Here is a 27,647-nt window from a genome sequence, read left to right as displayed (position 1 = left end):
TCCAGAGGCAGGAGAGAGGCTCCCTAGTCCACCAGCAGATTGGTTTGTAGCTCAGAGATAATATGGATATTTCTTTTTCATGTAAAGTATGTAGAAGCTGCCTTAGGTTCAGTCAGTTTTTCATGGAAAAATCATTTGGGGAAACTTTTCAGCCACAATTAAACATTAAGTATCTAAAACAGGAAGTGCCTTCTTTCTAAAGAGTTTTGTATAGAGGGCCTGACTTAGCTGAGTTCCGTAATAGCAGTGTCTAGAACAACTGTTTCCTGGGGTTGGGAGAATTAGAAGGGCCTAGATAGTTTTCAAGTATATGTCAGTGGGTTTCTGTGATTTTTTGGAAGAGTTTTGCAAGGGAGAATAGGAAGGTATTTTTGAAGAATTGAATTGAAAGGAATAAAATGACACTTCTGGAGAAATATGGTAAACAGGACTTACTCTAAATAAGATTTAGAGCATGCAAAAATTATACTGACTCATGAGGGAAAAAAGAAAAAAGAAGGGAAGAAATGATAAAGAAGAAGGTTTTAAATACCACACATCCCAGATTCAAAGAAAATATAAATTGTTTAATCCATATAATAACATCATTTGGGAGACAAGGAACCATGATATTTCATTCACACATTAGTTTTAAGTTGAATTCAAACAGAAGAAATGTGAAAATTTACCAGGATCAAGGAGATAAGGCAAGAGTTGTCAATTATAGGTGATTATGTATCCCCTCCCCCTGCAAGGGAACATTTGACAATGTCTGGAACATTGTGGATTATCACAGTGGAGGGACTAGGGATGAGGGTGAAACTGTCATCTAGTGGATAGAAGCCAGAAGTGTTACTACACATGGTACAATGCAGAGGCCAGCTCCCCATAAAAAAAAAACAAAATATCCCAGGACAAAATATCAGTAGTGACAAGGCTGAGAAACCTTGAAAATGGAAATTAATAAATAGTTTTATAATAGTGATAACTGACTGGAAAACACTGCCTCTGCTTAATCTTTAAACCCTTAGATATCTGAACACATAGGGCCATTGAGAATTGTTGATGTTATATGGGGTCTCTGACTTAGCGCTGCAACATTTGGAGCCATCTAATTCTAGAGTTGAAGAAACAGAGATGACCTTACCAGAAATGACAGTCTGAGAAAAAAATATTTTTATAAAGAATTATAATTGAGGGAATTCCTCGTATGCTTGATTTACAGCATTAGAAAGAGGAAACTTCCAGGAAAACTGGGATGTATCCGTCATCATAGCATTCTGAGTTCTTCTGGATATAGGGTTGCAAGATTTAGCACACAAAAATACATAATGCCAAATTTAATTTGAACTTCAGATAAGCAATGAATAAGTTTTTAGGATGAGTATATCTGTGCAATATTTCAGACATACTTATAGTGAATACTTGTTACCTATTTGAGATTCAAATTTAACTGAGGGTTTTACCTCATAACCAGTTTGGTAAATCCCACCATTGTCTCTGTAGTAAGAACTCCTTTATCACAAAGGTCTTTAGAGTGTGGAGACATCTTACCTCTCATCTATTTTCTTGACTGGTAATGGGAAAAGAATGAATATTCTAGCAACCTTACAGAAAGAAGAGAAAAGAGTCTAGCAAAGGGCAGAGTCTTTCTCAGTGTTTGAGGGTACTTAAGTTACTCATTCCTGAACAAGGATGTATCTCTACCTGCCGTTCTCTACGTTTCATCTTGATGCAGACCCTCAGAACAGCTCCGTGGCCCTCAACACATTCACTGGACTAGTATCCATAGTTTTATAGTACGAAGATTGTCTTTAAAATGGTCAAAAATTAGCAAAAACATGTAAAAATATGATCCTTACAAAATAAAAATGTGAATATCTCAATTTGTAGTGTATATCAAAGCCTAGCATAGAGAGATGGGTACGTGACTGGGAATTTAAGAATCTGGGTTCTAATAGTAGGTTGATGATCCAATAGCCATATGTCATTGGGCAAGTCATGGCTTTTTCAGGTTTCTGTGTGCTCACCTGTAGAAAAAGGCAGTTCAATAGATATCTTCATTAAAAAACATAAATTATTATTTACTTTGATATTTGACCTATGGAGTCAAAAATAGGAATGATCATTAAAGTACTAAACTGGTGTTTTAAATATGGATATGATTAAGTATACAGAATATCCTTTCTTTATATAACAATATATGCTCATATTTTTATACAAATTCACTCTAATTGTAGAAGTTATTTCAGATGCTTCACTTTTTATTAGTAACTGTAGGATGGCAAAAAACATTTTTTCATTTTGCTACACCTTTCTTTGTATAATGCATGAAATCAGTGAGATTAATATATGTTACATGAGGAGTTGATTACATGCTACCACCTAAATTTCTTGAGTTCATAATTATGACATGTGTAAATCTTTAAAGTTATATTTCAGAACATGAACACAATTAAGTTTTATAATTTTTGATAAAGTAAAATTAACTAGTAATTATTTTCTAAAGCCTTATATATTCCTGTTTTGGATACTTACACCTACGAATATTAAAACACATCTATTTTTCCTCACGTTATGTTCTACACAGGGGACAGTCAAGCATGCTTCATGTGTCAATCGCTTTCGATAATGTATCACATTTGCAAGCAACCTTTCTCCAAATAAGCTGACATTTTCAATTTACAGGCATTAGAACCTGGTCCATGTAAGTGTCCATTCTCAAGCTTAACACACCCATCTTTTAAAGGCCAAATCATAATTTACCTTTCCTGTGCTCCTACAATATTAACACTTCATTTGTTTTTTTTTTTAGTTTCTTAAGATTCCATTTCATATGTGCCATTGTTTATCTTTTTGCTGGAGTCACTAATGTAACATAGGTCCTTATTGCTTTTTGAAACAGGAAGAAAACTTGATTTGAGGTTAAAACTCTGGTTCCAGGTTCAGATCCAGATGAGTGATTTTGAGGAAGATACTTAAACTTGCTTAAATTCAAGTCTCTCAAATATAAACTGGCAATAAACTGCCAGCCTCAAAGAGTTATCATTGGACTTAAGCATAATAATAAAACTGCAAGGACCTGTCCCATAAAATGTACTTTCATTAATGTCTCTTAAAAATAAATCTTTGAGGGTAAAGATCATTTAGAAATATCCTAGTACCCATGGGGAGGACAGCTACTCATCATTAATTTAAATAAATAAATAAATACTAAACTAATGGAGTTATACTGTGCTTATGATTAAAACATGGTTCTCCATTTGTTTTCAAATGTTTTAATTGGAGTGAGATTTCCTGTATCACCCATGAGACTTTGCATTTTAAGATGAAGGTAAGATAAACATCCATCAACTTTGGTCCTCCAACTAGAACAGGCTTCCCCAACGTTAGCACTGTTAATATTTTGGGCCAGACAATTCTAGGCTGTGCATTTCTCTCGTGTGCATTATGGGATGTTTAGCAGCATCCCTGACCTCTACCCATTAGATGTCAGGACCACCCCTCCCCACATTCGTGACAGGCAAAAAATGTCTCTAGACATTTTCAAATCTCCCATAGAGAGCAAAATCACATGAGTTGGGAGTCACTGAACTACAGAGCATCAATATACTAGAGCTCTAGTCTCTTCAGAGGAACCTTCAACATCAAACTTTTCCATGTTTAAGAAGCCTTTTCAGCTACCCAGGTGCTCACCTTTAACCCAGTTGCTAATTTGAACTCTCTCCAGATTCTACAATCTCCCTTTCAGAGACCTTGGATTTTAGGGCTTCAGAGACAAAGAGTTTACTCTCACTTTAGCATGGATAACTATTAGTCTCCATGTCCTACTAGGATATAGACACATTTTTCCTATCTAAAGAGTGTTTCACTTTATTAGCAAAATGACGTCATCTTTACATTCACTTTCACAAAATCTGGAAATTTCAGACTTATCTTTTCCTCCCGATGTTACTTCATAAGCAATGCTGCCAGTTGTCTGGGAATAATTGAACTGCACTGAGTGCTCCTCAAACATGTCTGAAAAGCAGCCACATAAAAGTTTCTTCTGTATTTATTTGAGGGGTTTTGTTTTATATATATAATCCGGTCACTCCCTTACTTTTAAACTATAGGGGTTGACATGTTTTTTCTCATTCTCTTACTAATGACATCTCAATTTTCTGGTGAGAATCCAACCTTACCTATTCTTAGTGAGTCTCTGTTTTTGCACCTAATGGGATTATGGGGAAGTGTTAATGACCAGTCATCAAAAGACCCGTGATTGGTTTCTTGGTGGACACCATTAAACTAATGACCTAATGAGATTTTCTGGAATTATTGGAAAAAAGAGTTTCTTTCTGCTGAGTTTAATCCTCTAGGCAGAGATAGAAGGTCAAAAGTGCTTATATCTCTGTTTGCCAAGATATATATTTTTTGAGTATTATCTTTCATTAGTAGGCAACACATTCTCTGTAAAACTCATTTCCAAGTCTCCAGTCATGCCATGGGCTTTCCAACCTCCATATAATTGCTTATGATGTTTCCTCCAGTGCCTCTCACTCACTATTCTATAATTGACAAAATTAATTTTTTTCTCTTTTTTTGGTGTAGAAGATTGTTGCTAAGCTAGCATTTGTGCCAATCCTCCTCTATTTTGTATGTGGGACAATGCCACAGCACGGATTGATGAGCTCTGTGTAGGTCCATGCCTGGGATCTGAGCCCATGAACCCCAGGCAGCTGAAGCAAAGCACGTAAATTTAACCCCTACACCATTGGGGCAGCCACAATAATTGACAAAATTCTTAATGTCGTGTTAAGATTATCCTCCTTCTCTCAGCTTTGTACTTAGAACACTGCCTGGCACAATATATTCATAGAATAAATGTATTTATTGAATGAAGATTCTGGCCTTGGGTGGCCAGAATTCCTTTTGAACATAAATGCACATATAGCACATATCAGAGTCATTAACTTCATTCATCCATCTACATGTTTACTTTCAATATCCTTTAAATCTCCTTAGCTAGATAGACACATTTTTGCTTCTTTCCACTCTACCCCATCATGCTGTCACATAGAACATTTTGATAGTTGTTTGATAACTTGCTTTGAGCTGGTTAAGTCAAATTTGATAGCAAATATCATAATCCAATCTTATATAAAATGACCTACTATTTTGAGAACCAAAAAACATTTTTCTTCGAGACATTCTCAGGATGTAGAAAAACACATTGCATCATTTCATTTTTTGTTTAATCAAGTCTTCAGTAGAACTGTTTAATTGCTCACATATCTTTTCCCACTGGGATTTGGATATTAGTGTGTGTGTTCTTAGGATCTGACTTGAGATTGGAAAGTTTATCTCAATAGTCTCAAAGCAAAATATAAAAGGTCTTGCACTGTTCTAAGGAACCATAGCCTTCATAAGGGAGGCACAGATTTATTCTATGAACACAAAATGTCTTCCCAAATGAATTATAACAAATGTTGCAATGGGTCTATTTTTTAATCTTTTAACTGCCAAAGTTGATTTCTTCAGTGAAAAATGAACTGATGCTGACGACAGTGTAGCAAGAAACTGAATGAAAAGAAGTTACTGATCTGGTAAGTGTTCTTAACATAATCCTAGGATACTAAAGCTGCATAGGATTTCACATAATCATTTTCTTATACTCACTTATTTTTCACATAAGAAACTGATGTTTTTAGAATAAATCTTACCTAGGATAATGATTTTCAAGTCCTCAAGGTATTTCCAACCAAAACAACAGCAACTGCAAGAAAGCACATATAACACACGATATTCTTAAAACAATCCTCAGCGTTTCTGGACTCTGATTCAGAATCTAAATATAAACACAATTCTCTTTATCTATTATTTCTTTCTAAAAGTTGAGTAGGCTTAGACGTAAATTCAAGCTGACTCAATTTGTATATTATATTATTTGTTTTATCCTATGTTAATACCTTGGTATCAACAGTTACCAACAGAAATAAAAAGACCAAAGTGGTATTAGTGGATTGGCTTTACGGGAATAGAAAACAAATTTACAAAAGTAGTGACTAGGGCTCCATATAGAGAGCTTACTGAGGGAATATATAAGTTTGCTGAACTCTATCGAAGATCTCCATTTTCATTCTCATCTGCCAGTTGCATAGAAGAACAGATTATTTAGCTTCTCTTTGGACTTCTCTTAATTTTTTGCTTCTTGTATTCGTTTCACCTTTCATTCTTCCATTTGGCTTTCATTTTTCAGTTTTGAATCCTCCAAATTTCTTTCAGTCTAGAAGCATATAACATCCTTGGAAGGTCATTATTGGTAAATATTGATTTCTTCATTCTGTGATTGGAAATAAGGGGGTTAGCAGAAAACAACTTCAGCAAAGAAGTGTTTGTTCCCCATGGCTCAGACCCAAGGCTTATTTAAGCATCATCTCTAAAGATAAGCCTATTTCTTTGGTGCTTATTTTTTAATAGTCATTCTTCATAATTACCAAAAGAGATGATGGCACAACAAAGAAACATTTTCATCCACCATTTCCTTGCTAACCACTGGATATAACTTTATCTTCCCCTCACCTTCACAACAGTGGCCATTGTTCCACTCTTAGCTCAACTGACAATCTTGTCTCTCATGTTTGTAGACACCTATGGATGGACTGTAACTCAATGAAAGTTGCTATTTTCTAAGGAGGATGACACATGTATTTCAGGAAAAGAGAGCTCCAAAGAGTTGACTAGTAGCTCAATGATGTTTTCTTTTTCCAATTAACCCTTTCTTTAGAGCAAAAAGTGAATCCTGGTTGATAAAAAAATAATAAATAGTGTCTAGTGAAGATCAAGCTTGTCTCAATGGCTGAATAATAATAGCTAATATTTATTGGATTTTTGCTATTTGAAGAGCCCTCTTCAAAATACTTTACATGTAATAGCTCATTTAATCCTCATCATTACCTTGCATACAAGTGTTCCTGTAATATGCAACTTACATATCAGAAAAGGAAACTATAGAGCTGCTGAGCTGTTGCCAATGTCCTACAAGTATTAAGTTGCAGAGCTGTACTTAAACCCAGGCAGTCTGGCTCCAGGGTCCACGTTTGTAATCACCACAACATACTTTCTCTATTACTGTGTCAAAATAAGTAAATCTGCCTATTTCACCACATACCCTCAGTGAAAATTTAAATTAATTTTAAACTAGTACCTTGTATTGAATTTAACACATGGAGTTTTTGGAAAATAATTACATTATTTACTCCATTTTTCTTCCTAAGTTTCACCATCTCTGATGCATTTCCATCTCTGGGAAGGCAATGTTTATCGGAAAGTGTTTGAGCCCATTAAAACCGAATTTACAATCTCTGGCCCTGGCTCTTCGATTGTGGAACAGTGGAACCCTGTCCTGGTTAATTGGCCTCAAATTATCAGGTTCTTTTCAATATAATTGAGATACAATAAATTGTTAACATATTTTTTAAAAGCTGTGAGAATTAAATCAGCTGTGGAAGTTCATTGAAAATTACAAGATGAAAATTATTAAGCCCAGATATGCACACTCACCCAGAATTCACCTAATTTAGTGAGAAACAGAGCAAAGGTAGAAAATAAGCTTTGAGTAATAATCCAGAATTCACAATCATTATCGTATCTCTATTTGATTCTCTATACAAAGGAAATAACTTCCTACATAGTTACACTCTGCTTATTTACTCTAAACTTATGCAAAGTTTTACAAAAGACATTTAGTTTTATTAAAAACCTGGAACAAATTTAAGAAAGAACAGAAGGGTAAGATTTTGTTAATGTTAGATCAGGTTCTGAGATGGAGGATATGAGATAAAAATGGAAACATAAGTCAAATGTGAAGGTACTTGAACGCTGAGTTTGTTGGAGACAGGGAATAATTAAAGAGTTTAAGCAAGAAAGAAACATAAAATACAAAATCTCCTTCATACAGGTAACTCTTAGAGTGATTTATGGATGGATTTTGTAGCATGTTTGAAAGTAGCGTGAGAAATGACTGGGGGCAATGAGGCCAATAAAGAGGTTCAACTGAAGAAAAAGAGGAGTGAAATTTAATAGTGGGATTTCAGTGACGATAAAGAGGAAACGTTGCATATCTGTCACATTTCCAGATAACATAAAATAGATGCCCTCATTGACTCACAATGGTTATATTTCTAACCTTAGAATAGTGAAGAAAGAAGATGGTGAGAATATTGAGGCTGTAGAAGGAGATTCATTTAATAATTGTACTATGATGAGAAACGTACTATCATTCTCATATCATAGAAAATGAAACTGAAACTCAGTGATTAATTAACCTGCCCAAGGTTTCACAACTACTGTGTGACAAGAGTTAGGATTCAGTCACTTATATAACTAAATCAGAATCTTTCTTCTTTCTGTTTTATTAGTGGATTTCAAACAACTCGAAAGAGTTCCTTTGTTCCTCAGAGGCAAAGCCAAATCTCAAGGTGAGAAATTCAGAACTTCTGCTCCTCTATCTATAAAAGGCTTCACCTGGAAAAGCAATGCTTTTATCTGTTGTGGAAATAAACAAAAAAAAACACACAAATCAGAACAAAGTCTATTTATTAAAAGTTTGCTATTAGCAATGTGTTTAACCACTATCACATGACATTAGTGGAATCTGAGAGAATTGAAGAAAGTAAGAGTTAAACGCAGGTTAAGAGTTCAGCAACTGGTTTGATAATGGTACCATTTAATGTGAAAAACAGATTTTCAGTAAAAAAAGTAAAAACTTATACATTACACGACACTAACAGTAGATATGCCTGGGTGAAATCAGGATGCCCAAATGGATTTAGAGGTACAGTTCTATTTATTTCGATCATTTTAATTTTTGTTAATATTGAGATTATTACTAACATTGCAATCATTACTCTGTCACAACATCAAAGTCTGGGGACACTGCAGAGAATGGAGTTGAAGAACATCACGGTGAAGGCTGAGTTCTTTCTCTTGGGATTTAGTGACCATCCAGAGCTTCAGAGTGTTCTTTTTGCTGTGTTTTTTTTCATCTATTCTGTTAGCCTTATCTGGAACCTTGGGATGATTTTCTTAATCACAATCAGTTCCCACTTGCACATCCCTATGTACTTTTTCCTCTGCATATTGTCCTTCACAGATGCATGCTCCTCTTCTGTCATCACCCCCAAATTACTTGTGGACTTGGTTTCCAATAAGAAGACCATTTCTTACAATGGCTGTGCTGCACAGTTCTATTTTTTCTGCTCTTTTGTTGACACAGAATCTTTCCTCTTGGCTGCCATGGCTTATGACCGGTACATAGCAATCTGCAACCCCCTGCTTTATACTGTCATTATGTCCAAGAGGATTTGCTGTCAGCTTGCAATTGGAGCATTTTTGGGGGGCACTTTGAGTGCAATTATTCATACTACTAATACCTTCCTTCTGTCTTTTTGCTCCAAAGAAATTAACCATTTCTTTTGTGATATCTCCCCACTCTTCTTGCTGTCCTGCACTGACACTTACATGCATGACATTGTTCTGGTAATCTTTGCTAGTTTGGTGGAGGCCATCTGCCTTCTAACAGTTCTTCTCTCTTATGTCTGCATCATAGCAGCTATTCTTAAAACAGGTTCTGCTGAGGGAAGAAGAAAGGGCTTCTCTACTTGTGCTTCCCACCTGACTGTGGTCACTATTTACCATGGTACCCTGATCTTCATTTATTTGCGGCCTAGCACTGGTCATTCACTGGATATGGACAAAGTGACCTCTGTGTTCTACACACTGATTATACCTATGCTGAACCCCCTAATTTACAGTCTAAGGAACAAAGATGTAAAAAATGCCTTGAAGAAAGTGATTTTCCAAAAGTCACTTTCTTAAGAAAGGGTGGAAATGAGCTTGACAACTTTGTAACCTGTCTGTTTATTGACCTTTCATTCTAACTGATGGAAAAGACAATTTGACATAGACGATTCCTATTCTACGGGTAACGAGGCTTCAACCACAGAATAGGGTCAGAGCCTAATATCAGAACCATACCTTCTCACATCACTTGTATTATGTCTAATTCTTTATCATTTTAAAGATGAAATTTTTGTCATACTGCTTCATTGTTGGTGGAAATGTAAATTAGTGCTATCTATGGAGGATAATTTGCGGACAATTTCTATGGAGGATAATTCATCTAACATGAAAATTAAATATGCATGCACCATTTAAACCACCAATTTCACTTCCAGGAATCGAATCTATGAAAGTTCACTACTTTCAAATGTGTTCCTTGCAGCATAGTGTGTAGTAGAAAATCATTGAAAACAATCTAAATGTCTATTAATAAAACAAGTTAAAAAAATAAAGTTGAATTTTTAACTGTTTATTCCAGGGGTAGATTTACCCTGTACATAATATTGTATATCTAATACTCTTACTCCTTTTCTCCCCCCACCCCAAATTTTATCACAATTACTACCAATATTAGATATCACTGACATCTCACAACACTCTTTGTGAAAGTAAATAAGTTCAATTCAATGAGACTCTTTTTCAATTAATTATTTCCAAGTTAATACATACATATTATAGCTTAACAGTTCAAATCATATTCACTAAAAAAGCATTCCACAAATATTAGTTCCTATATGATATTTTACTGACACTCTCTTCAATTACAGATGACAATGCAAATTCTACATCTCACTAAAATCTTGTGTGCTTCTTTTAAGATTCTCAGCATTTTCTGTTTAATCATGTGGTTATCTGTGTCTGTTCTGTTAGATTTATTCTTTAATTATTTCTTATTAATTTATTTCTTATTTGATCCCTGCCTCTTATCTCAATCTCTTCTGATACTGAATATTTTTTTCTGAAATAAACATGGTTAAGTTTACTATGGATTGAGTATAATTTAGATTATATACAAGTAATAGGCAGAAACTATATATTTCTCTTGCAATAGTTTTGTTAATTCTCTAGAGGGGTACTGTATACACACGACTATTATAAGATAGTGTCAAGTATGGTGACTTTCAAAAAGGCAATCTGCAAATATCAACTAAATAAAATTATGGATCATAAAATATTTCCTCAAGAATATATTCACTATGAAATGTCTTTATTGGTAGGCAAAGAGCTTAAATTCTCTGAAGGAAGCTATTATCTGAGAATCAAAGATGAGAAATGAAACAGACAAATAGTGGGATGATGGCTTGGCCAGTTTCTAGAGCATGACCCAAAGAAAAGGTGTGGCTGGAAAGTCTAAAGTAAGTCCTAACATAAAGGTGAGGTTGAGTAGTGGGAGAAAGGATGAGCTAGAGAGGAAAACCTCTGACCATAGTAATGTATGCTGGGTTCTAAACCTAGACCACAGTTCCATTTACCACAGTGGAACAAAATTTACGTGAAGAGCTGCGTCCATATAGATCAGTGGTGAGGCAGGGCTCTGGCCAGTGTGGGCTTTCAATAGGCAAGAACGGAATGGCAGCTTGAGGGTGATGAGAGCCGAGTGCTTCTTCCTAAACACTGAGTGGGAAATATTCTACAAAATGCATGGGTTCATCACAGCGGAAGGATATTGGTTCCTTTGCAGTCTGGAAATATTTATATAAGTTCATTTCTTGGCAATATAGGGTCTTAAATATAGATCAGTAGAGAAGATTCAGTAACCTGGCCTAGACTTTTAAATGATGTAGCCAGCATGCGTAGCTGTGAAGAAACCTATGTTCAACCTTAACCAAGAGCGAAGGCAGGGTCAGGGAAAAGAAGTCCTAAGGCTGCTGAGCAGAAAGCTCAAAACATGCTCCGAGGCTAGAATGTGCAACCGGAATTGGACAGATTGGTTGAGCAGGTTCTAAAGTGGATAAAGTTGGATCCTGGAGACTCCATTTCGTGGGATGATGTCATGAAAGATACGGTCTTTTCTTTCAGCATCAGGGATTTTGTCCTTGATAGGGAGTTAGTTGGTTAAGGTCACAGAGCTAACAAGTAAAAACAAGTACATGACTTTATACAGATTTAAACTCAGGACAGTTTCACTTCAAATTCTAGCTCTTGTCGTAAATTCTCACCCATATCTATCATTTTCTTAAAATGAATATAAAACTAAAAGAAAAACAAAAACCCTAGTTTCCTGATCACCTGTAAAGGCTATGAAGTTAACGTCTTTAAAGGAAAAAGTAAAGAAAAAAAAAAGAATTTCTTTTTACTTACACATTTATGTGAAAGACGGCCAGTGGAGCTAATTTTATGTAACAAAATAGGTTTAATTCTTAGAGATATGCGCTTAACACATTTTTAATAAAGTACATTAGTTGAGAATGGGTTTGGACAGTGATTGAGAGGTCGTAGTATGTGATATAGTCTATGAACAAAGAAATTATTCGAGGTTATAAAAGAAAATATACCTTTATGAGATAATGAAATATTTTTGTCTAAAACTCATCAATTTGTAACGAAAGGCAAATAATGTGCTGAAAGTTGAATGTTTTAATATGTTGTTTCATTCCATTGATGTTTTGACTGCATAGCACTCAGCACATTTCATACACCAAAGGGATATGGAAAATTAGAAAAGAGGATCTAAATGAGAAACCTTGTATAACCCATTGCTCTCTCCTCCCAGAAGAAAAAAAGAGGATCTCAGAGTTCTTTTCATGACAACAACTTAAATAAAATGAATAGGCTTGATAATCTGAAATTGTATTATATTTTTCACAATTGAATTAACTAGTGATTGATTACAGTCTGAAAGACATGGAATTAATTTAAATTTTTGGAATAGATTATAGGATTATATAGCATCCAATTTCTCAGCAATGACCACTTTTAAAATTTTGCGTACAACATGGTTCTAGTTTATTTTACATATACACAGAAAGCCAATATAAATCCTTACAAATGGAATGCTAATGTAAATACTACTTTTCTTTTTTTTGTCCAAGGGACATATATTTATGTCAATAACTCTTCCTTTACAGCTTAAACTGTATCCATTGGGAATTTCAGTTATTTTTTATTAATTTTAACTAATATAATGCTATGAACACATTGGGGAGATGATGTCCTCTTTTCCAGTGGCCTTTGGAGAAGGTCCAACTCTTTGACTCTCAACTTCCATTCATGCAGTTTCTGAATAGTTGTTGATAGCAACATATCCATTCTCCAGAGTGAGTGCAAGAAGGGAAATTCATAGGCTGATGTGAAGTCTGTGAGTTGCATTACAGTCAAGAGCTGATGATCCTGGGAATGCCGGCTGATATAATTGAGGTAGAATGTTGAGGAATAGCATGACAAGATTTTGAAATCAAATAAACTCTGTGCCAGATTCTTATTTAAGCCTAGGCCAAATGACAATTGCAGGTGGATCTCATCTAAAATGAACATACTTGAATAAAATTAAAGAAGGAAGTTCTTTCTTTGGTAAATTTACATAAGTTCATTTCTTGTTTTTTTTTTTTTTTTTTTTTTCAGGAATATTGGCCCTGAGCTAATATCTGTGCTTAGCATCCCGTATTTTATATGTGGGACGCCTGCCACAGCATGGCTTGATAAGTGGTGCATAGGTCCACACCCAGGATCCAAACCGGTGAACCCCGGGCCACTAAAGTGGAGAGCGAGAACTTACTTAACCATGCGGCCAGGCCCTAAAAAGTTTTGTTTTTGCATTAGTTTTCCAGGAATCAATAATATTTGTTTTTTTGAGGAAGCTTAGCCCTGAGCTAACATCTGCCGCCAACCTTCCTCCTTTTGCTGAGGAAGAGTAGCCCTGAGCTAACATCTGTGCCCATCTTCCTCTATTTTATACATGGAACTCCTACCACAGCATGGCTCAATAAGTGGTGCCTAGGTCCACACCCGGGATCCAAACCAGGAAACCCTGGGCAGCTGAAGCTCTGCTGGTGAACTCAACCACTATGCCACCATGAAATTCAAAACACCTAGAAGTACAAGTACAATGTAAACTCTAATAGCTCTTAGACTAATTAAAATAATGCATAACATAAACATTAAACAAATGAAAAATTGGCACACTGAAAAGGAGATTGGCAAGTTTTCCAAAAATAGAGAGAAGCTTACTTAAAACTGAGATATACAATGAAATATAGCATACTTAGAAATCTCCAAAATATTGGTACTATTCTGAATTAGGAGAAAAAACTTATTTTACTAATTAAGGTATTTGAGACAACTTTATGGTATAATAAATTATTTGGAAAACACAAGAGTATGTTTGTGTACATATATAAATATTTATTAATACTATCTGCCTATTTGCTTAAAGTGAACTTTTAATTTCTAGTTTTTCCAGGGCACTTTTCACATCTTTGTTCCATGAACTACAAGTCAAAGGGTTTGACATGGGAATCACAAGGGTGTAAAACAATGAGGTGATTTTGTCTTGATCAAAGGAGTAGGAAGAACTTGGACAGAAATACATGAAGAGCATAGTTCAGTGGAAAATTGCCACAGCAGTTAAGTGGGAGATGCAAGTGGAGAAAGTTTTGAAGCTCCCCTCAGCAGAGTGGATCTTCAAGACTGGTAGGGTAATATAACAATAAGAGACAAGAACTTCTGAAGTGGTACTCAGTTCAATGAAGCCAAAAATGGTGAATATTGCTACCTCATTGACCTGTGTATCTGAGCAAGAGACCAAAAGGAGAGGTGAGACATAACAGAAAAAATGATTAATCTCCTTTGACTGACAGAAATACAAGTGGAATGTTAATGTTGTAGGTATCAAATCATATGCCATTCCCACCATCTAAACCTCAGCCATGAACAGGGAGCACACTCTGCTACACATATTGACTGTGTAGGGCAACAGGTTACCAAGGGCCTTGTACCTATCAAAGGCCATCAGGGCCAGCAGTAGACACTCAGAATTCACAAACATACAGAAAATGAAGTGCAGAGCACAGCCAAAGAAGAAGACTGATTTGTTCTTGGAAAATACATCCACTAGCATTTGGGGCCCAATTTCAGAGGAATATCAGAGGTCACAGAGAGGGTCACTTTGGTCTCAGGGTTATTGGTGATTCACAAGAGAAAGAATTTGGTCAAGGAGGAGAAATTTCCCCCGTCCATCTTCTTTATTCTTGTAACCTTTTACAAAAATGATCAGGAAAATGATAGTTCAGCATTTGACTTTTCTGGATATCCAAAGTGTTATCTGTAAGACAGAACATGATTTGTTACTGTAAATTGTCTTCTTACCCTCAGAAAATACCCCAAGTGTCACTTTTAAAGAGACATTATCGTCTTGCCAAAAAACCTAAAAATGTCTGAGATTAGAAGTTGATAAACTTTAACTCTAAATCTGTATCTCACTCCTGAAATATGTAACTCATCTTGGCTTCTGTCATCCAATGTCAAGCAGTAGATTTGAACAAAGTGAAAGCTCATACTGCATCCAAAATAATACAAAAGAGACAATAAAGATAGACAGACAAGGCCAGAATATGCAGGGTTAATATAGTTTTGGCAAAAGAATCACATTTATTGCATTATTCAAGAAACATATTGGGGGTGGTGCCAAGTGGGGAAAGGGGTCATTTGTACAGTGATACATGGAAATTAGACTTTTGGTAGTGAACACGATGCAGTCTATACAGATGTCAATGTATGATGATGGACACCTAAAATCTATGTGATGTTATAAAGCAATGTTACCTCAAGAAAAGTATATATAATTTTATTTGTCACTGAAAAAGATATTACATTAAATGAATATTATTATTGTATTGTTTTTGGTATATAGTGTCTTTAGTGTTTAGTGAAACATGACCATGCTTTATAGAACTATTCTATCACTCTTCTTCACTGATATGCCACAGCATTTATAACCCATTTGTATGAATAATCTTTGCCAAAGGACAAATCCCTTCACAAGCCAAAGAGAAGTGCCTTAAAGAAGTGAGAACTCGGGGCCTGCCCGGTGGCGCAGCTGTTACGTGCTCATGATTTGCTTTGGAAGCCCGGAACCTGCCGGTTTGAATCCTGGGTGCAGACATGGCACCACTTGGCAAGCCACGCTGTGGTAGGTGTCCCACGTATAAAAATAGAGGAAGATGGGCACAGATGTTAGCTCAGGGCCAGTCTTCCTCAGCAAAAAGAGGAAGATTGGCAGATGTTAGCTCAGGGCTAGGCTTCCTCAAAAAAAAAGAAGTGAGAACAGCAGAGTATGACGCATAAAACTGCATATCATAGATTTTAAGATGACTTTTTCTGAGGTATATAGTCTTCTTTTGTATTTGTGTACACATTAGATATGTATCTGTTCATATATGAAAATTGTAATGTGGGTTCTGGTTTGATTTCTATGTTTTTATAGACATATTATAACGTGGTCTGTATGCACTTGGACTTACATATATTTCTATTTGCAACTGTTATCTCTACTATTTTTGATATTAGTAAGGCAAATCTTAAATTTCCATGTACAGTGATATTACTTGCACAGTGATTAAAAAAAGTAGTGGTTTATTTATCAATTTTGATTAAAATATAAATAAGCAAAATCTTTACCATCCTTATGCAAATGGCATTTGAGGTCAGTCAATTTCATACAGGGCTAATAAAGAAATATCATTGTTTGGTTATTAGATTGCAGAATTAATTCAACTGAATAAGGCAGGTATATTTATTATTCATTTATAAGTTCTTCAACACTTAATTCCTCATTTTCACAAAAAACGTATTTTCCCCTATAATCTTTAAATTTGTTTGTTTAGAAGCTTGCCTGAAATGAGAAAGTCTTTGTGTATTATCTCAGTTACATGAACAATAGACAGATTGCATTTTATTTCTACCTAGTGACTTTTGAGACTTAAATCTGTAAAACATTTGCCTTCACTCTTCTGTGTTATGTGAAGGTGATTAATTAGATTTCTATTTCTGTATTTTCCCCTGTGAATCCTGCAACAAATTTAGCAAAGGTTGAACTTTCAATTCTTCACTCATCGCCAAATTGATCAACGATAGAAACTTACTAGAATTTATTTTAAAGTTATGCTCATGGCTACATAAATCTATAACCTACTCTAGTGAAATCAGATGTCTAATAAAATTCAAATAGATCCTCTGCATGATTTTCAACTCATTTTCACTGTTCATTCTGTTTCTTCCATTTCTGAAACACTCTCCTTTACCTCCCATTTAGAAATGTGGTAATCTTACTGCTATTTTCATTAGTTCTTGTCTGATTTCCTTCCCCCAACTACATGTCAATCACCCTCATTTTAATGATTTTATGACTATATGACATCCACACGCCTCTTTATTGAATATGTTTTTTATCTATTCACTTATATCTTTCTCCATTCCCACATCTCTAACACAGGGACTTCTGTGGAGTGATGACTCAGTACACGAGTGTTGTTAAATATTTTCTTATTGTGAACCTGGTGGATGTTCAAAAAAGAGTAGAAATAAATTTGAGAGCTTCTTCTACTAATATAGTTCATATGTACAAGGATGATTCTTTTTAAAAAAAATGTTTTGTGACAAAACTTTCAAAAAATAATCCAAGTTATATTTATTTCCAAAAATACTTGTGTGTGCTGTTATCCATAGTACTATTTTTTTTCAAAGATTGGCACCTGGGCTAACAACTGTTGACAATGTTTTTTTCTTTTTTTCTGCTTTATCTCCCCCAAACACCCTCCCCCTCCCGTACACAGTTGTATATCTTAGTTGCACATGCTTCTAGTTGTGGGATGTGGGACACCACCTCAATGTGGCCTGACGAGCGGTGCCATGTCCGCGCCCAGGATCCGAACCCTGGGCCGCTGCAGCGGAGCACCAAACTTAACCACTCAGCCACGGAGCTGGTCCCTCATGGTACTAATTTTAAAGTTACTGGAAGAGTGAAAGTTGTGTTTTCCAAAATCCCTCACCTACAGCTACCTCCCTGAACCTTGGTCAAACATGTTGTTCCCTTTCATTGAACTCTTTCATTGGGACACAGAGACAAATACTGCATTCCAATTTTCTGACCATAAAATGTCTTTACCCTGCCTTCTATAAATGCACTTGTTAAGTACTTCCTCATTCAGCACTGGATTTATGAGGGCAAACGTTATGAATTCAATATAGTTCCTTACGGAGATCTTAACAAATTCTTTGTTTTTTTCACGTATTATTTAATTTAACTCATCATCATGTTTGTCATCATATATGTCAAACATTATCTTATGTTTCCTGCGTGTCTCTAACAACCTCATTATATAGATTCCAAAAGTGTGGTACTCAAGTAATCAGTAAATTTCTGGAGTTTCACAGGCAATACGTTTGTTGGACTCCAAAGCACTTTCTCCTAGTAGGTTCCCGACTACACTGTAATGAAAACAATATTTTTTAAGAAGAAGTACCTATTGACTACTCTGGTGAAATGTTATAGTGTGTTTATATTAAATTTGCAAAAACTGTGATCTACAGATTCTTAGAGTTCTAAGAGAACTGACAGGTCATCCAATGCCTACTTCTCAACCAAGGCAAGATTCTGCCACTGATGGAGGCAGAGGGAAACAATAGAAAGGGCTTCTAGATTGAATATAATCTGTTTTATTTATCTTAGCCATGTAATAGTAATTCATTATTATTAATGTTGGTGTTCAGTGGGTTGCTGTATTACAGAAATAAGGGAGCACATAGAAAACGAGTACTATGGTACCCCTGAAATTATGCAATGTGGGAACCTTGGAGGATACTCTGCATTGGCTATGTTTTGAGTGACATTGTATATCTGAATCTGTAGAATGCTGACAAGCACAAATTTCTATGCATTCATTGGGGTCTACTGTTGATTGTAACATACAATAATGTATTCTTGCTGTACATTCTGCTTCATTGTAGTTAATTTGTTTATTTAAAACAAGTCAAGTCAATGCAAAATTTGTGTATATAAAACATAATTTATGAAGTGATAGGAGTAAATTAGTATATGTGCATGAATTTTACAGGTATTTTTATTCCCTTCTGAATCTTCACTAAGAACTAGTCAAGGACATAGTCTTTTTCCATTGTTCCTATAAATCCAGACCACATCATAGTTTAAAACCTTTAAAATAAAGTATTCTTGATTTGGGGAAAATAGCTCTTAGTGATACCTTTCAATGCTTTTTCATTTTTTATTGCTACTTTTTGAATGATGATACCAATACAGATATACTAAATTTACTACCCTAGGAAGTACTGTTGAGGCCAAGTTCAAACTAAGAAATTGTAATAATTTGCACGCCCTGACGCAAACTGAAGATGCTGATGCATTTGTGTAATCCAAGAGCGTTACTACCATTATCTACTTCTCTGGATCATATTTGAAGTAGTAGGAATTTTCCTTGATCACTTCATTCTGATTCCTTTCCAAACTCGTTTTTTCGTCACGTTCTTCTCTGTCACAAGTGATGGCAAGTCTTTTCAGGTCACACTCTGGTTAGACAGAACATAAATTTAACTTCCTAAACTTGACAGTTCCTGCATAGCGTTTGGTCTAATTTCGATTAAAACCTGAGCCTTATGGACTACATTATTACTAAAAATTGTTTTGATTTAAGAAATTTTGCTAAGCAGCTTTGCACCAGTATTGAGCTAAGTGCTTGTATCATTATACATAGACCCTAATCAGTCATCACTGGTTACCCTTATGGTTAGGGATGCCAATGCCTGGTCAGAAATAAGGAACTCTAATGAAGGAATAGACCTATAATATGGACTCATTATGTGCAGACATTGATGATATTTTATCTGAATTATAATATTTGCCACCGATTGGTGGTGAGTATTCTATGAGACATATGAATTAGAGAAAGAGAGAGTTAAGGGAATAGTGAGGATTGAGTTAGATAAGGCAAATTAGATTAAAGTAGTTCAATACTATCTTTCCTTGACTTTCTATAGAAAAACAGGACAGAAATCTCTTGCAGGTCATTAACACCAGCCCTTAGTTGAAACTTGAATTCCCCAGTGTCTCCACTAAGTGATTATTCATTCAGTGCTTTCACAAACTTAGGTACAGGGATCTCACAAATTATACAGATCTCATCAATTTCATTTTTAGGCTCTCTTTTATTGAGCTTAAAATGCTTCATTTAATAGACATCATTTTCTTCTCTTTAGTTTACACATTAAACTTAGATTTGCTTATAGGAGTCAAAATGCAGATGAAATTTGATTTTAAATGCATTACAGTTGTCTTATGGGAGAGCAAAGTGCTAACTAGATGACATCCTTATACCTCTGAGAGTGACAGAAGACTTTGCTTGGGCTTTATTCTCATTCAATCTCATTCCTACCACATTGCTGTTCAAGGTAGTGTATAATTCATAGGTAATATGTCAAAAAGAGCATGGGTTGATTGAGGAGATATTATAATTGAAAGAAGCATCCATCATTGTTTTTTTTCTAGCTCTATACTTCCCCCTACCAGGTCTAAGAACCCCATAAAGACTATCACCCTGGAAAGCAGAGGAGTCTTATTTTCTTACTTGGACTTTACTGTCCCTCTGAAATTTTTTCACTGAAAGGTATTTTACAAGGTCACCTACATAGCCTTAGATATTGAATGACTTTCAGCTTTTGTAATTGTAGCAAGCATAAGAGTGCCCTTGAATCTTGTATGGTCCTTCAGATGCATGTCTTTGTCCTGTTTCTAAACAAGCTGCTTGAATACACTCAATAACTTGCTTATCACCAAACTAGAGCAGACTGATATGAAATAATTAAATATCTTGTAAATACTCAGATAAGAGCTCTTTGTTTAAATTATTTTCCAAATAATTTATTTGCATGTTTCTAAATTTCCATTACCTTTAGCATCCTCAACCACTTTATGTACTTACATATAAGATACAAAAAAATGAATTCAAGTCACACACTAGAACCTCAGTGATTATTTTTTGGTTTCATATGAAGAAATATTCAATAAAAATTAGCTTTTTTTGGTATCTTTCTTTTTCCTTTCTTTCTTTACCAAGATGCCATGCTGCTGCTTGGATAAAGTGATAAAATGCACAGTCCTTAAACTCAGAGTGTTCATAAACACATATTAAAGGTAAGGATTTAGAAAAAAGAGTCAAAGATTTACTAATTTTTTTTGAAGAGCAGGGTGGTCTGTGAAACAAACTTGAGTGCTGGAGGGAAGGAAAGCCCCCTGGAGGAAGTGACTGGGTTGTGAATTACAGCTCTATAGCCTACCACTCTGGTTTTCTTTAAATTCCAAATAAATGATATGGTTCTGCCCACCTAAGAGCCCCTCTAATTGCTGATCCATCTGCCTAGAATGCTTTCTCTACCTACTTGCATCTTTCAGTTAATTCCTACTTATCTTTTAGATCCCAGATTAATTGTTTCCATTTTCAGGAAGGACATTTTAACTTCCTTCATTATATTACAATGTGCTTTGGGTTTATAATGCTCAGTCTTTTTACATTATGGCATATTTCTAGTTTATTATAGATACAGTCATGCACTACGTAACAATGTTTCAGTTAATGATGGACTACATATATGATGATGGTCCCATAAGATTAGTACCATATAAACCTAGTTGTGTAGTTGGCTATACCATCTAGGTTTATGTAAAAACACTCTATGATGTTCATCCAATGACCAAATCGACTAATGATGCATTTCTAAGAAGGTATCCAAATGGTTAATAATGGTTATAAGTGATTATAACTTTAATCTGAATAATTATTTAACTACTATTTTGTCACTTTCATTAAATGATGACTCATTAGTGTAAAAACTGTTAGATTCACCATGAAATACAAAGCACATAAACACACAACATATACTTAGAATACACTCAATAACTTTTAGAAAATCAAATAATTCACAAATGAAACATTGAAAGAATAAAAATTGGCCAACATAAGAGTTCAGAACTTTTCCACAATTAGGCAGTACCAAATATAAATTCAAGATACAAAATGAAGCATCGCATACTTAGTGAATGACAAATTTTTGTACGTCTGGAAGATAGTATAAATACTTATTGGATCGTGACACATTAGGCAAAATAATTTTGATTTTCATGTATTATAGTGTAATTTTGGGAGAAAATATTTACATTTAACTTTTCAATGGAACCACTTTTTATGTTTAAATTTTGTTCAGAGCCTCTTTTACATCCTTGTTGTGTAGACTATAAAACAGAGGGGTTAACATAAGAATCTCAAGAGCATGAATCAATGAGTTCATTTTATCTTGATCTACAGAGTAAGAAGATCTTGGCTGGGAATACATGAAAAGCAGAGTTCCCTGACAAATTGTCACTGCAGTTAAGTGGAACGTACAGGTGGAGAAAGCTTTAAACTTCCCTTCAGCAGAGTGGATCTTTATCACTACAATGATGATATACAAAAAGACAAAAAAAAAGCTCCGAAACAGTAATCAGTTCAATGAAGTAAAAACTGGTGAATATACTAACTCATTGACCTGTGTATCTGAGCAAGAGAGCAATAGGAGAGGAGGGACAACAAAGAAGAAATGGTTAACATCATTTCACCCACAGAAACATAAGTGGAATGTTAATATTGTATTTATTGAAGCATCCATAATTCCCACCATGTAAACCCCAGCTATAAACAGAGAGCACACTCTGCTGGACATGTTGACCGTTTAGAGCAAGGAGTTGCTAATGGCCTCAAATTGATCAAAGGCTATCACTGCCAGCGGTAGATACTCAGAATCTGCAAAGGTACAGAAGATCAAGAATTGCTGAGTACAGCCATAGAAGGGAATTGACTTCTTGGCAATAAAGCCTACCAGTATCCTGGGTGCAATCACTGTAGAATAGTGTAAGTTACTGAAGGAAAGTTGGGTGAGGAGAAAAAATACATTGATGTGTGAAGCTGGGATTCCATTCTAATTAAAATAGTATTCCCGAGCTTTGCAACAAGATTAATGAGATCAACAACTAGGAACATGGTAAATAGGGTCACTTTGATTCCAGGGGTACTGTTAATTCCCACATAAGCAAATCCAATCAAGGAGGAGAAATTTCCTCTGTTTCTTTTTGTCTTTTCAAAATTTATGAGAAAATGAACAAGAAAATGACAGATATATTTTAACTTTTCTGGGCATCCACAAAATATTGGTGGGTTAGAACACAATTTCTTTCTATAATTATCTTTTAGTGCTCAGAAAATTACTCAGCCATGTATCCCGTCTTTAAAGAGACATTACTCTCTATTTGATAATAACAAGAAGAATAAAAATTGGAATAGACATGGAAAAACTTCTATCTAATCTACACGTCATTCATGATGTATCTGGTTTTATATAAGTTTTATATCTCTGAGTTTTAACTTATTATCTCTGGCAATAGATTTGGATGAATTGATATCTCATTGTATAATCAAAATATTATGGAAGAGACAACCATGTTGTTAGAGAGAACACACTGTAAGATGTAGGACTAAGCATTTCCTAAGTTGGAAATATTCACATGGACACAAAAAAATTACTACCATTGTTATGTTCCTCAAAAAATATGATTGGTTTAAAAGACTTTGTGTTAGTGCTAGAAATAATGACCATCACTAATAATAATGAAAATGTTTATGTTATTGGTCTTAGTCGAAGCTGTCTTTAGTATTTGGTGAGACATGAAATAAATATTAAACCTTTCCTCCAGAAATTTATTATTGTTTTATCCCATTCCTCATCACCTATTTGTGGAGTGGGTCTGATGCCAAAGGATGAGTCTCTTGAGGAGTTCAAAGAAAAGTGCTGAAAAGAAGTGAAAACAAAAGAATTTAACATACACATTTGCATCTCCTTGTTTTTAAAAGGACTTTTACATTAAAAATGCAAATAGGATGAGGGATAATAAATGTTTCTGAGATATATAGGCTTCTCTTCCTTGTGGTTGTGTGCATGTGTGACGGCATCACGTGTTTTCATGTATTACATGTCACCGTTGAATATATGAGAATAGGAATGTCAGTGGTGGATTTTTTTTAGACTTAAGTAAATATGGCATGTGGTTCATGTGGAGTTGAGCTTGTAGAAAGATATTTGTAATGTCATACTTAAATTATTTATGAAATAAAACATAAGAAACTTAAATTTGGGGGCTGGTCCGGTGGCACTGCAGTTAAGTGGGCAGGTTCTGCTTCGGCGGCCTGAGTTTCGCCAGTTAGGATCCCAGGTGAGGAAGTGGCACCACTTGACAAGCCATGCTATGGTAGGTGTCCCACATATAAAAAGTAGAGGAAGATGGGCACTGATGTTAGCTCAGGGCCAGTTTTCCTCAGCAAAAAAAAGAAGAAGATTGCTAGCAGATGTTAGCTCAGGGCTGACCTTCCTCAAAAAAAAAAAAAAGAAAAGAAAAGAAACAAATTCGTTTATATGCTTCCCCAGTGATAGAAGATACTGCGGTGAACCTAGATTAAAATAAAATCACTAAAATGCTATTTTGTGGAAACTAATAATTTCAGTCCATTCAATATAATTTTTTGACCTTAGATTGCTGAGTTTACTAAACTGTGTAATCAAGCATAAAATGAATTACTTACAAATTTTTCATTTTTTTCCAAATGTAAGCAATCTTCCCCTGTATTTCTTGAATTTGGAGACTCAGGAACGTACTTGAGATGAGCAGATCTTTCTGTACTCGCTACTGGTGGCTGAAAAGTAGGCAGATGGCATTTTATTTACCAGGTAGCATTTGGACTTACATCTCTGGAGCTTCCACCGTCAGGCTTCAGTATATGTTAAGATGTGATTAATTATATTTCCTCTCTACATTTTTCCCTGCGAGTTTAGCAATAACTTTAGAAAAACTGAAGCTTATTTCTTCATTATTATCAACACGTTGATCTGACAGGAAGAAAACTGCAAATTAACTTTTGTGTTGAGCTTCACATTTATACTGAATCTGCACCCTCTGTCTCTAGTCAAAGCAGTAATCCAATAAAATACAAAAACATTCCCTACCTAGTAATTTTCATATCCTTTCTATTTTTTATTTCATTTCTTCCATTTCTGAAACATTCTCCTTTACCACCTCATATAGGAAAATGACTATTCTTCAATGGTACTATTTTTATTGAGACATAATTTTATATACTGTAAAATTTATCCCTTGCTAGTGTGCACTTCATTTTTTTTCTATATTTACAAAGTTGTACAGCTATCACCACTATCTAATTCCAGAACATTTTTCATCACCCCAATAAGTAACTTCTACTCATTAGCACGCACGTCTCCTTCCTGCCTCCTCTAACTCCTGACATCCACTAATCTACTTTCTGACTATGTGCTGTTGCCTATACTAGATATCCAATATCTTGGCACTATACAATATGTGGGGGTTTTGGTGGTGTTGTTGGGCTTCTTTTACTTACCGTAGTGTTTTCAAGGTTCATCCATGTTTGGATATTTCAGAATTTCCTTTTTCATAGCTGAACAATATTTCATTTTAGGGATATAGCACACTACCTGTTCATCAGTTAATGGTCATTTAGGTCCTTTCTACTTTTGGGCTGTTATGAGTAATGATGCTTAAATATTCATGTCAATGGAAATGATAAAGGTCGCTTTCTTCCACAAGCATTGTTTTATTCCGATCCCCAAAGTACATGTTATCCATCAACACTTCATTGGTTTTATGACTCTATCATGTTCTTTACACTTAGTAAACTTTCTTGAATTATGTTAATTTTATTCACATAAAATCTCTATTAAAATTAAGGCTTTATAAATAAGTTCAGTGCTTAGTTTTTTATATTTCCCAAAGTCCCCAGAACAAGAATTTGCAAAGGTAGCTGTTTACTGAATATTGATTATTAAATATTTTGGGTTACTTGAAGTGCAGGGTGGTGTATGAATAGAAATAAACTAGCTTTGGGAAATGTTTCTACTAATGTAGTTCACATATACAAGGATGATTCATTTAAAAAATTTTGCATAGATAATCGTTTTTCCAAGAGTAGAGTTAATTTGCTATTATCTGTACTAGTTCTTTAAGAAATTGAGAATTTTTGTAAGTTTGAATTTCGTATACTCTCCAAAAACTCCCCACGAAATAACAGTGGAATTCTCCAAACTTCTTGAACTTGATTATCCATCTTGGAATCTGGTATGACTGGGCTACTTCCCAAGGCCTCAAAACTAATCCTACTTTCACAAAGACAGTAATGATTGAAATGCCTATCATTCTTCCTTTTATATGTGTGCTGTTCAAGTTCAAGTACTGCTTCATTTGGTGACTTTCTAAGTTGTGCAAAACAAAGAATAAAAAGGTTGCTCATATACTGAATGTATTTACTTAAAGTGTTAAAAAACTTTTAATAAAAGAATCTAGAATGAGAAATCTCATAGTTCTACAATGGGCTGATGATTTGGGCAGATTAAAGATGACTACGCACATCTTTACACAGTTTCTTTACAAACACAGTGCCTACATATCCTGTTGAATTTTTGCTGTTCTTTAACTGCTTTGACCAATAGAAATAGGCGGAAGTACTATATGCCACTTCCAAGTCCAGCCTTTAAAATCACAGTCACTAAAAGCCATGAGGTCATGTTGGAAGTCCATCTCTCCTTCTGGATAAACCATGTGACAGTCTCTGAGATTACATGGAGAGGGAAGGGGGCCAGCTGAGTTGATCTTTCTAGGCATTCACACCTTGCTGCCAGTTATAATAGACCCTACAGCCAAGCCCAGCTTTCAACTGAATGCTTCATTTTGACCTGAGTTAACCTGAGAACAGAATACTTGCCCAATGATCCTTGTTTTAAGTCAGGTAATGTTTATACTGCAAAAGATAACCAGAGTAGCATAGAGAGAATATAACCAGAGAGAAACTTTACTTCAGGAAGCATTTATTTTCACTCTTATGTACTTTTTCATGCATATATCTCTGTGTGCATGTACATATATATATAGATGTATATTCTGTAAAAAAATAAAAAAAACTTGTTTCTGGACTCAATTATTTAACTATCTCTTTGTCTTTATTTCATCAGAACACCATCCAAATTCTTTATTTCTAAGTTTCCTTAGCAGAAATAATTGATCTAGATTACCCAAAAGATAATTTCCAGTATTAAAAGCTTAGGAACAAATCTCAAACCCGAAGTATGAGAGGCTATCACATCCAGAGATAAGTACCTAAAATCAAGTCTAAATTGTGCTAATAGTGAGCATAGGTGTGGCTTGCTGGACTACGTGGATTCCTTTAATCATCTTTAGAACTGGAAGATGGAAAAAAAAATGCACTGATCTTTCACCTGTCTTCACTTTTAAATAATGGTTTACTCACATCTATTAGAATTAGCATGATTCATCTTATAGTTTTCTCTGTTTAGTGAGGCAAAAACAAGCCATTTTTATAATTAAGAATTGATGATGCATTTAAGATCTCTTAACAATCATTTTACTAACTCTCTACAGAAAATGAGTGATATCACAATAGCAGTTCAGAGACATGTTATATTCACGTAGGAAAATAATAGCTTGTGGAGGAGTTAGAGATAAAGGGTTGTCCTTACAACATCTATTTGTAGATAGCATGGCATTTTTATCACTTGTCATTAGAAGAAAAATAATGTCAGTAAGCTACGTTATTTACCCAACAGGAACAAAATGCATGTATGTACATACATGTATATAACCTATGTACATTTTTGTGGGTATGTGTTTCTATCTGCATGGACACGTGTTGAATTGAGGTAGAAGGAGA

The 27,647-nt window shown here is 34.9% G+C and overlaps 2 protein-coding genes across 3 annotated transcripts in view; one reads left to right on the top strand and one right to left on the bottom strand.

Annotated features, from left to right (window-relative positions):
- The window catches only part of LOC139074340 (cTAGE family member 2-like), a 624,763-nt gene that overhangs the window by 470,664 nt on the left and 126,452 nt on the right, over positions 1–27,647 (bottom strand). The window lies entirely within an intron of this gene.
- On the top strand, positions 8,905–9,840 carry LOC139074567 (olfactory receptor 5AP2-like). Its single transcript, XM_070566007.1, has one exon. The coding sequence runs from the start codon at positions 8,908–8,910 to the stop codon at positions 9,838–9,840; it is 933 nt and encodes a 310-aa protein (XP_070422108.1). The 5' UTR covers positions 8,905–8,907.

Source organism: Equus przewalskii, chromosome 11 (genome assembly GCF_037783145.1).
Source record: "Equus przewalskii isolate Varuska chromosome 11, EquPr2, whole genome shotgun sequence".
NCBI lineage: Eukaryota > Metazoa > Chordata > Mammalia > Perissodactyla > Equidae > Equus > Equus przewalskii.
Note: the sequence above shows the minus strand (reverse complement) of the source record. Positions and strands in the feature narration are given on the sequence as shown.

Bases quoted from the DNA above. Each gene is read 5' to 3' on its own strand.
- LOC139074567 (XM_070566007.1), top strand. From the start codon at position 8,908: ATGGAGTTGAAGAACATCACGGTGAAGGCTGAGTTCTTTCTCTTGGGA.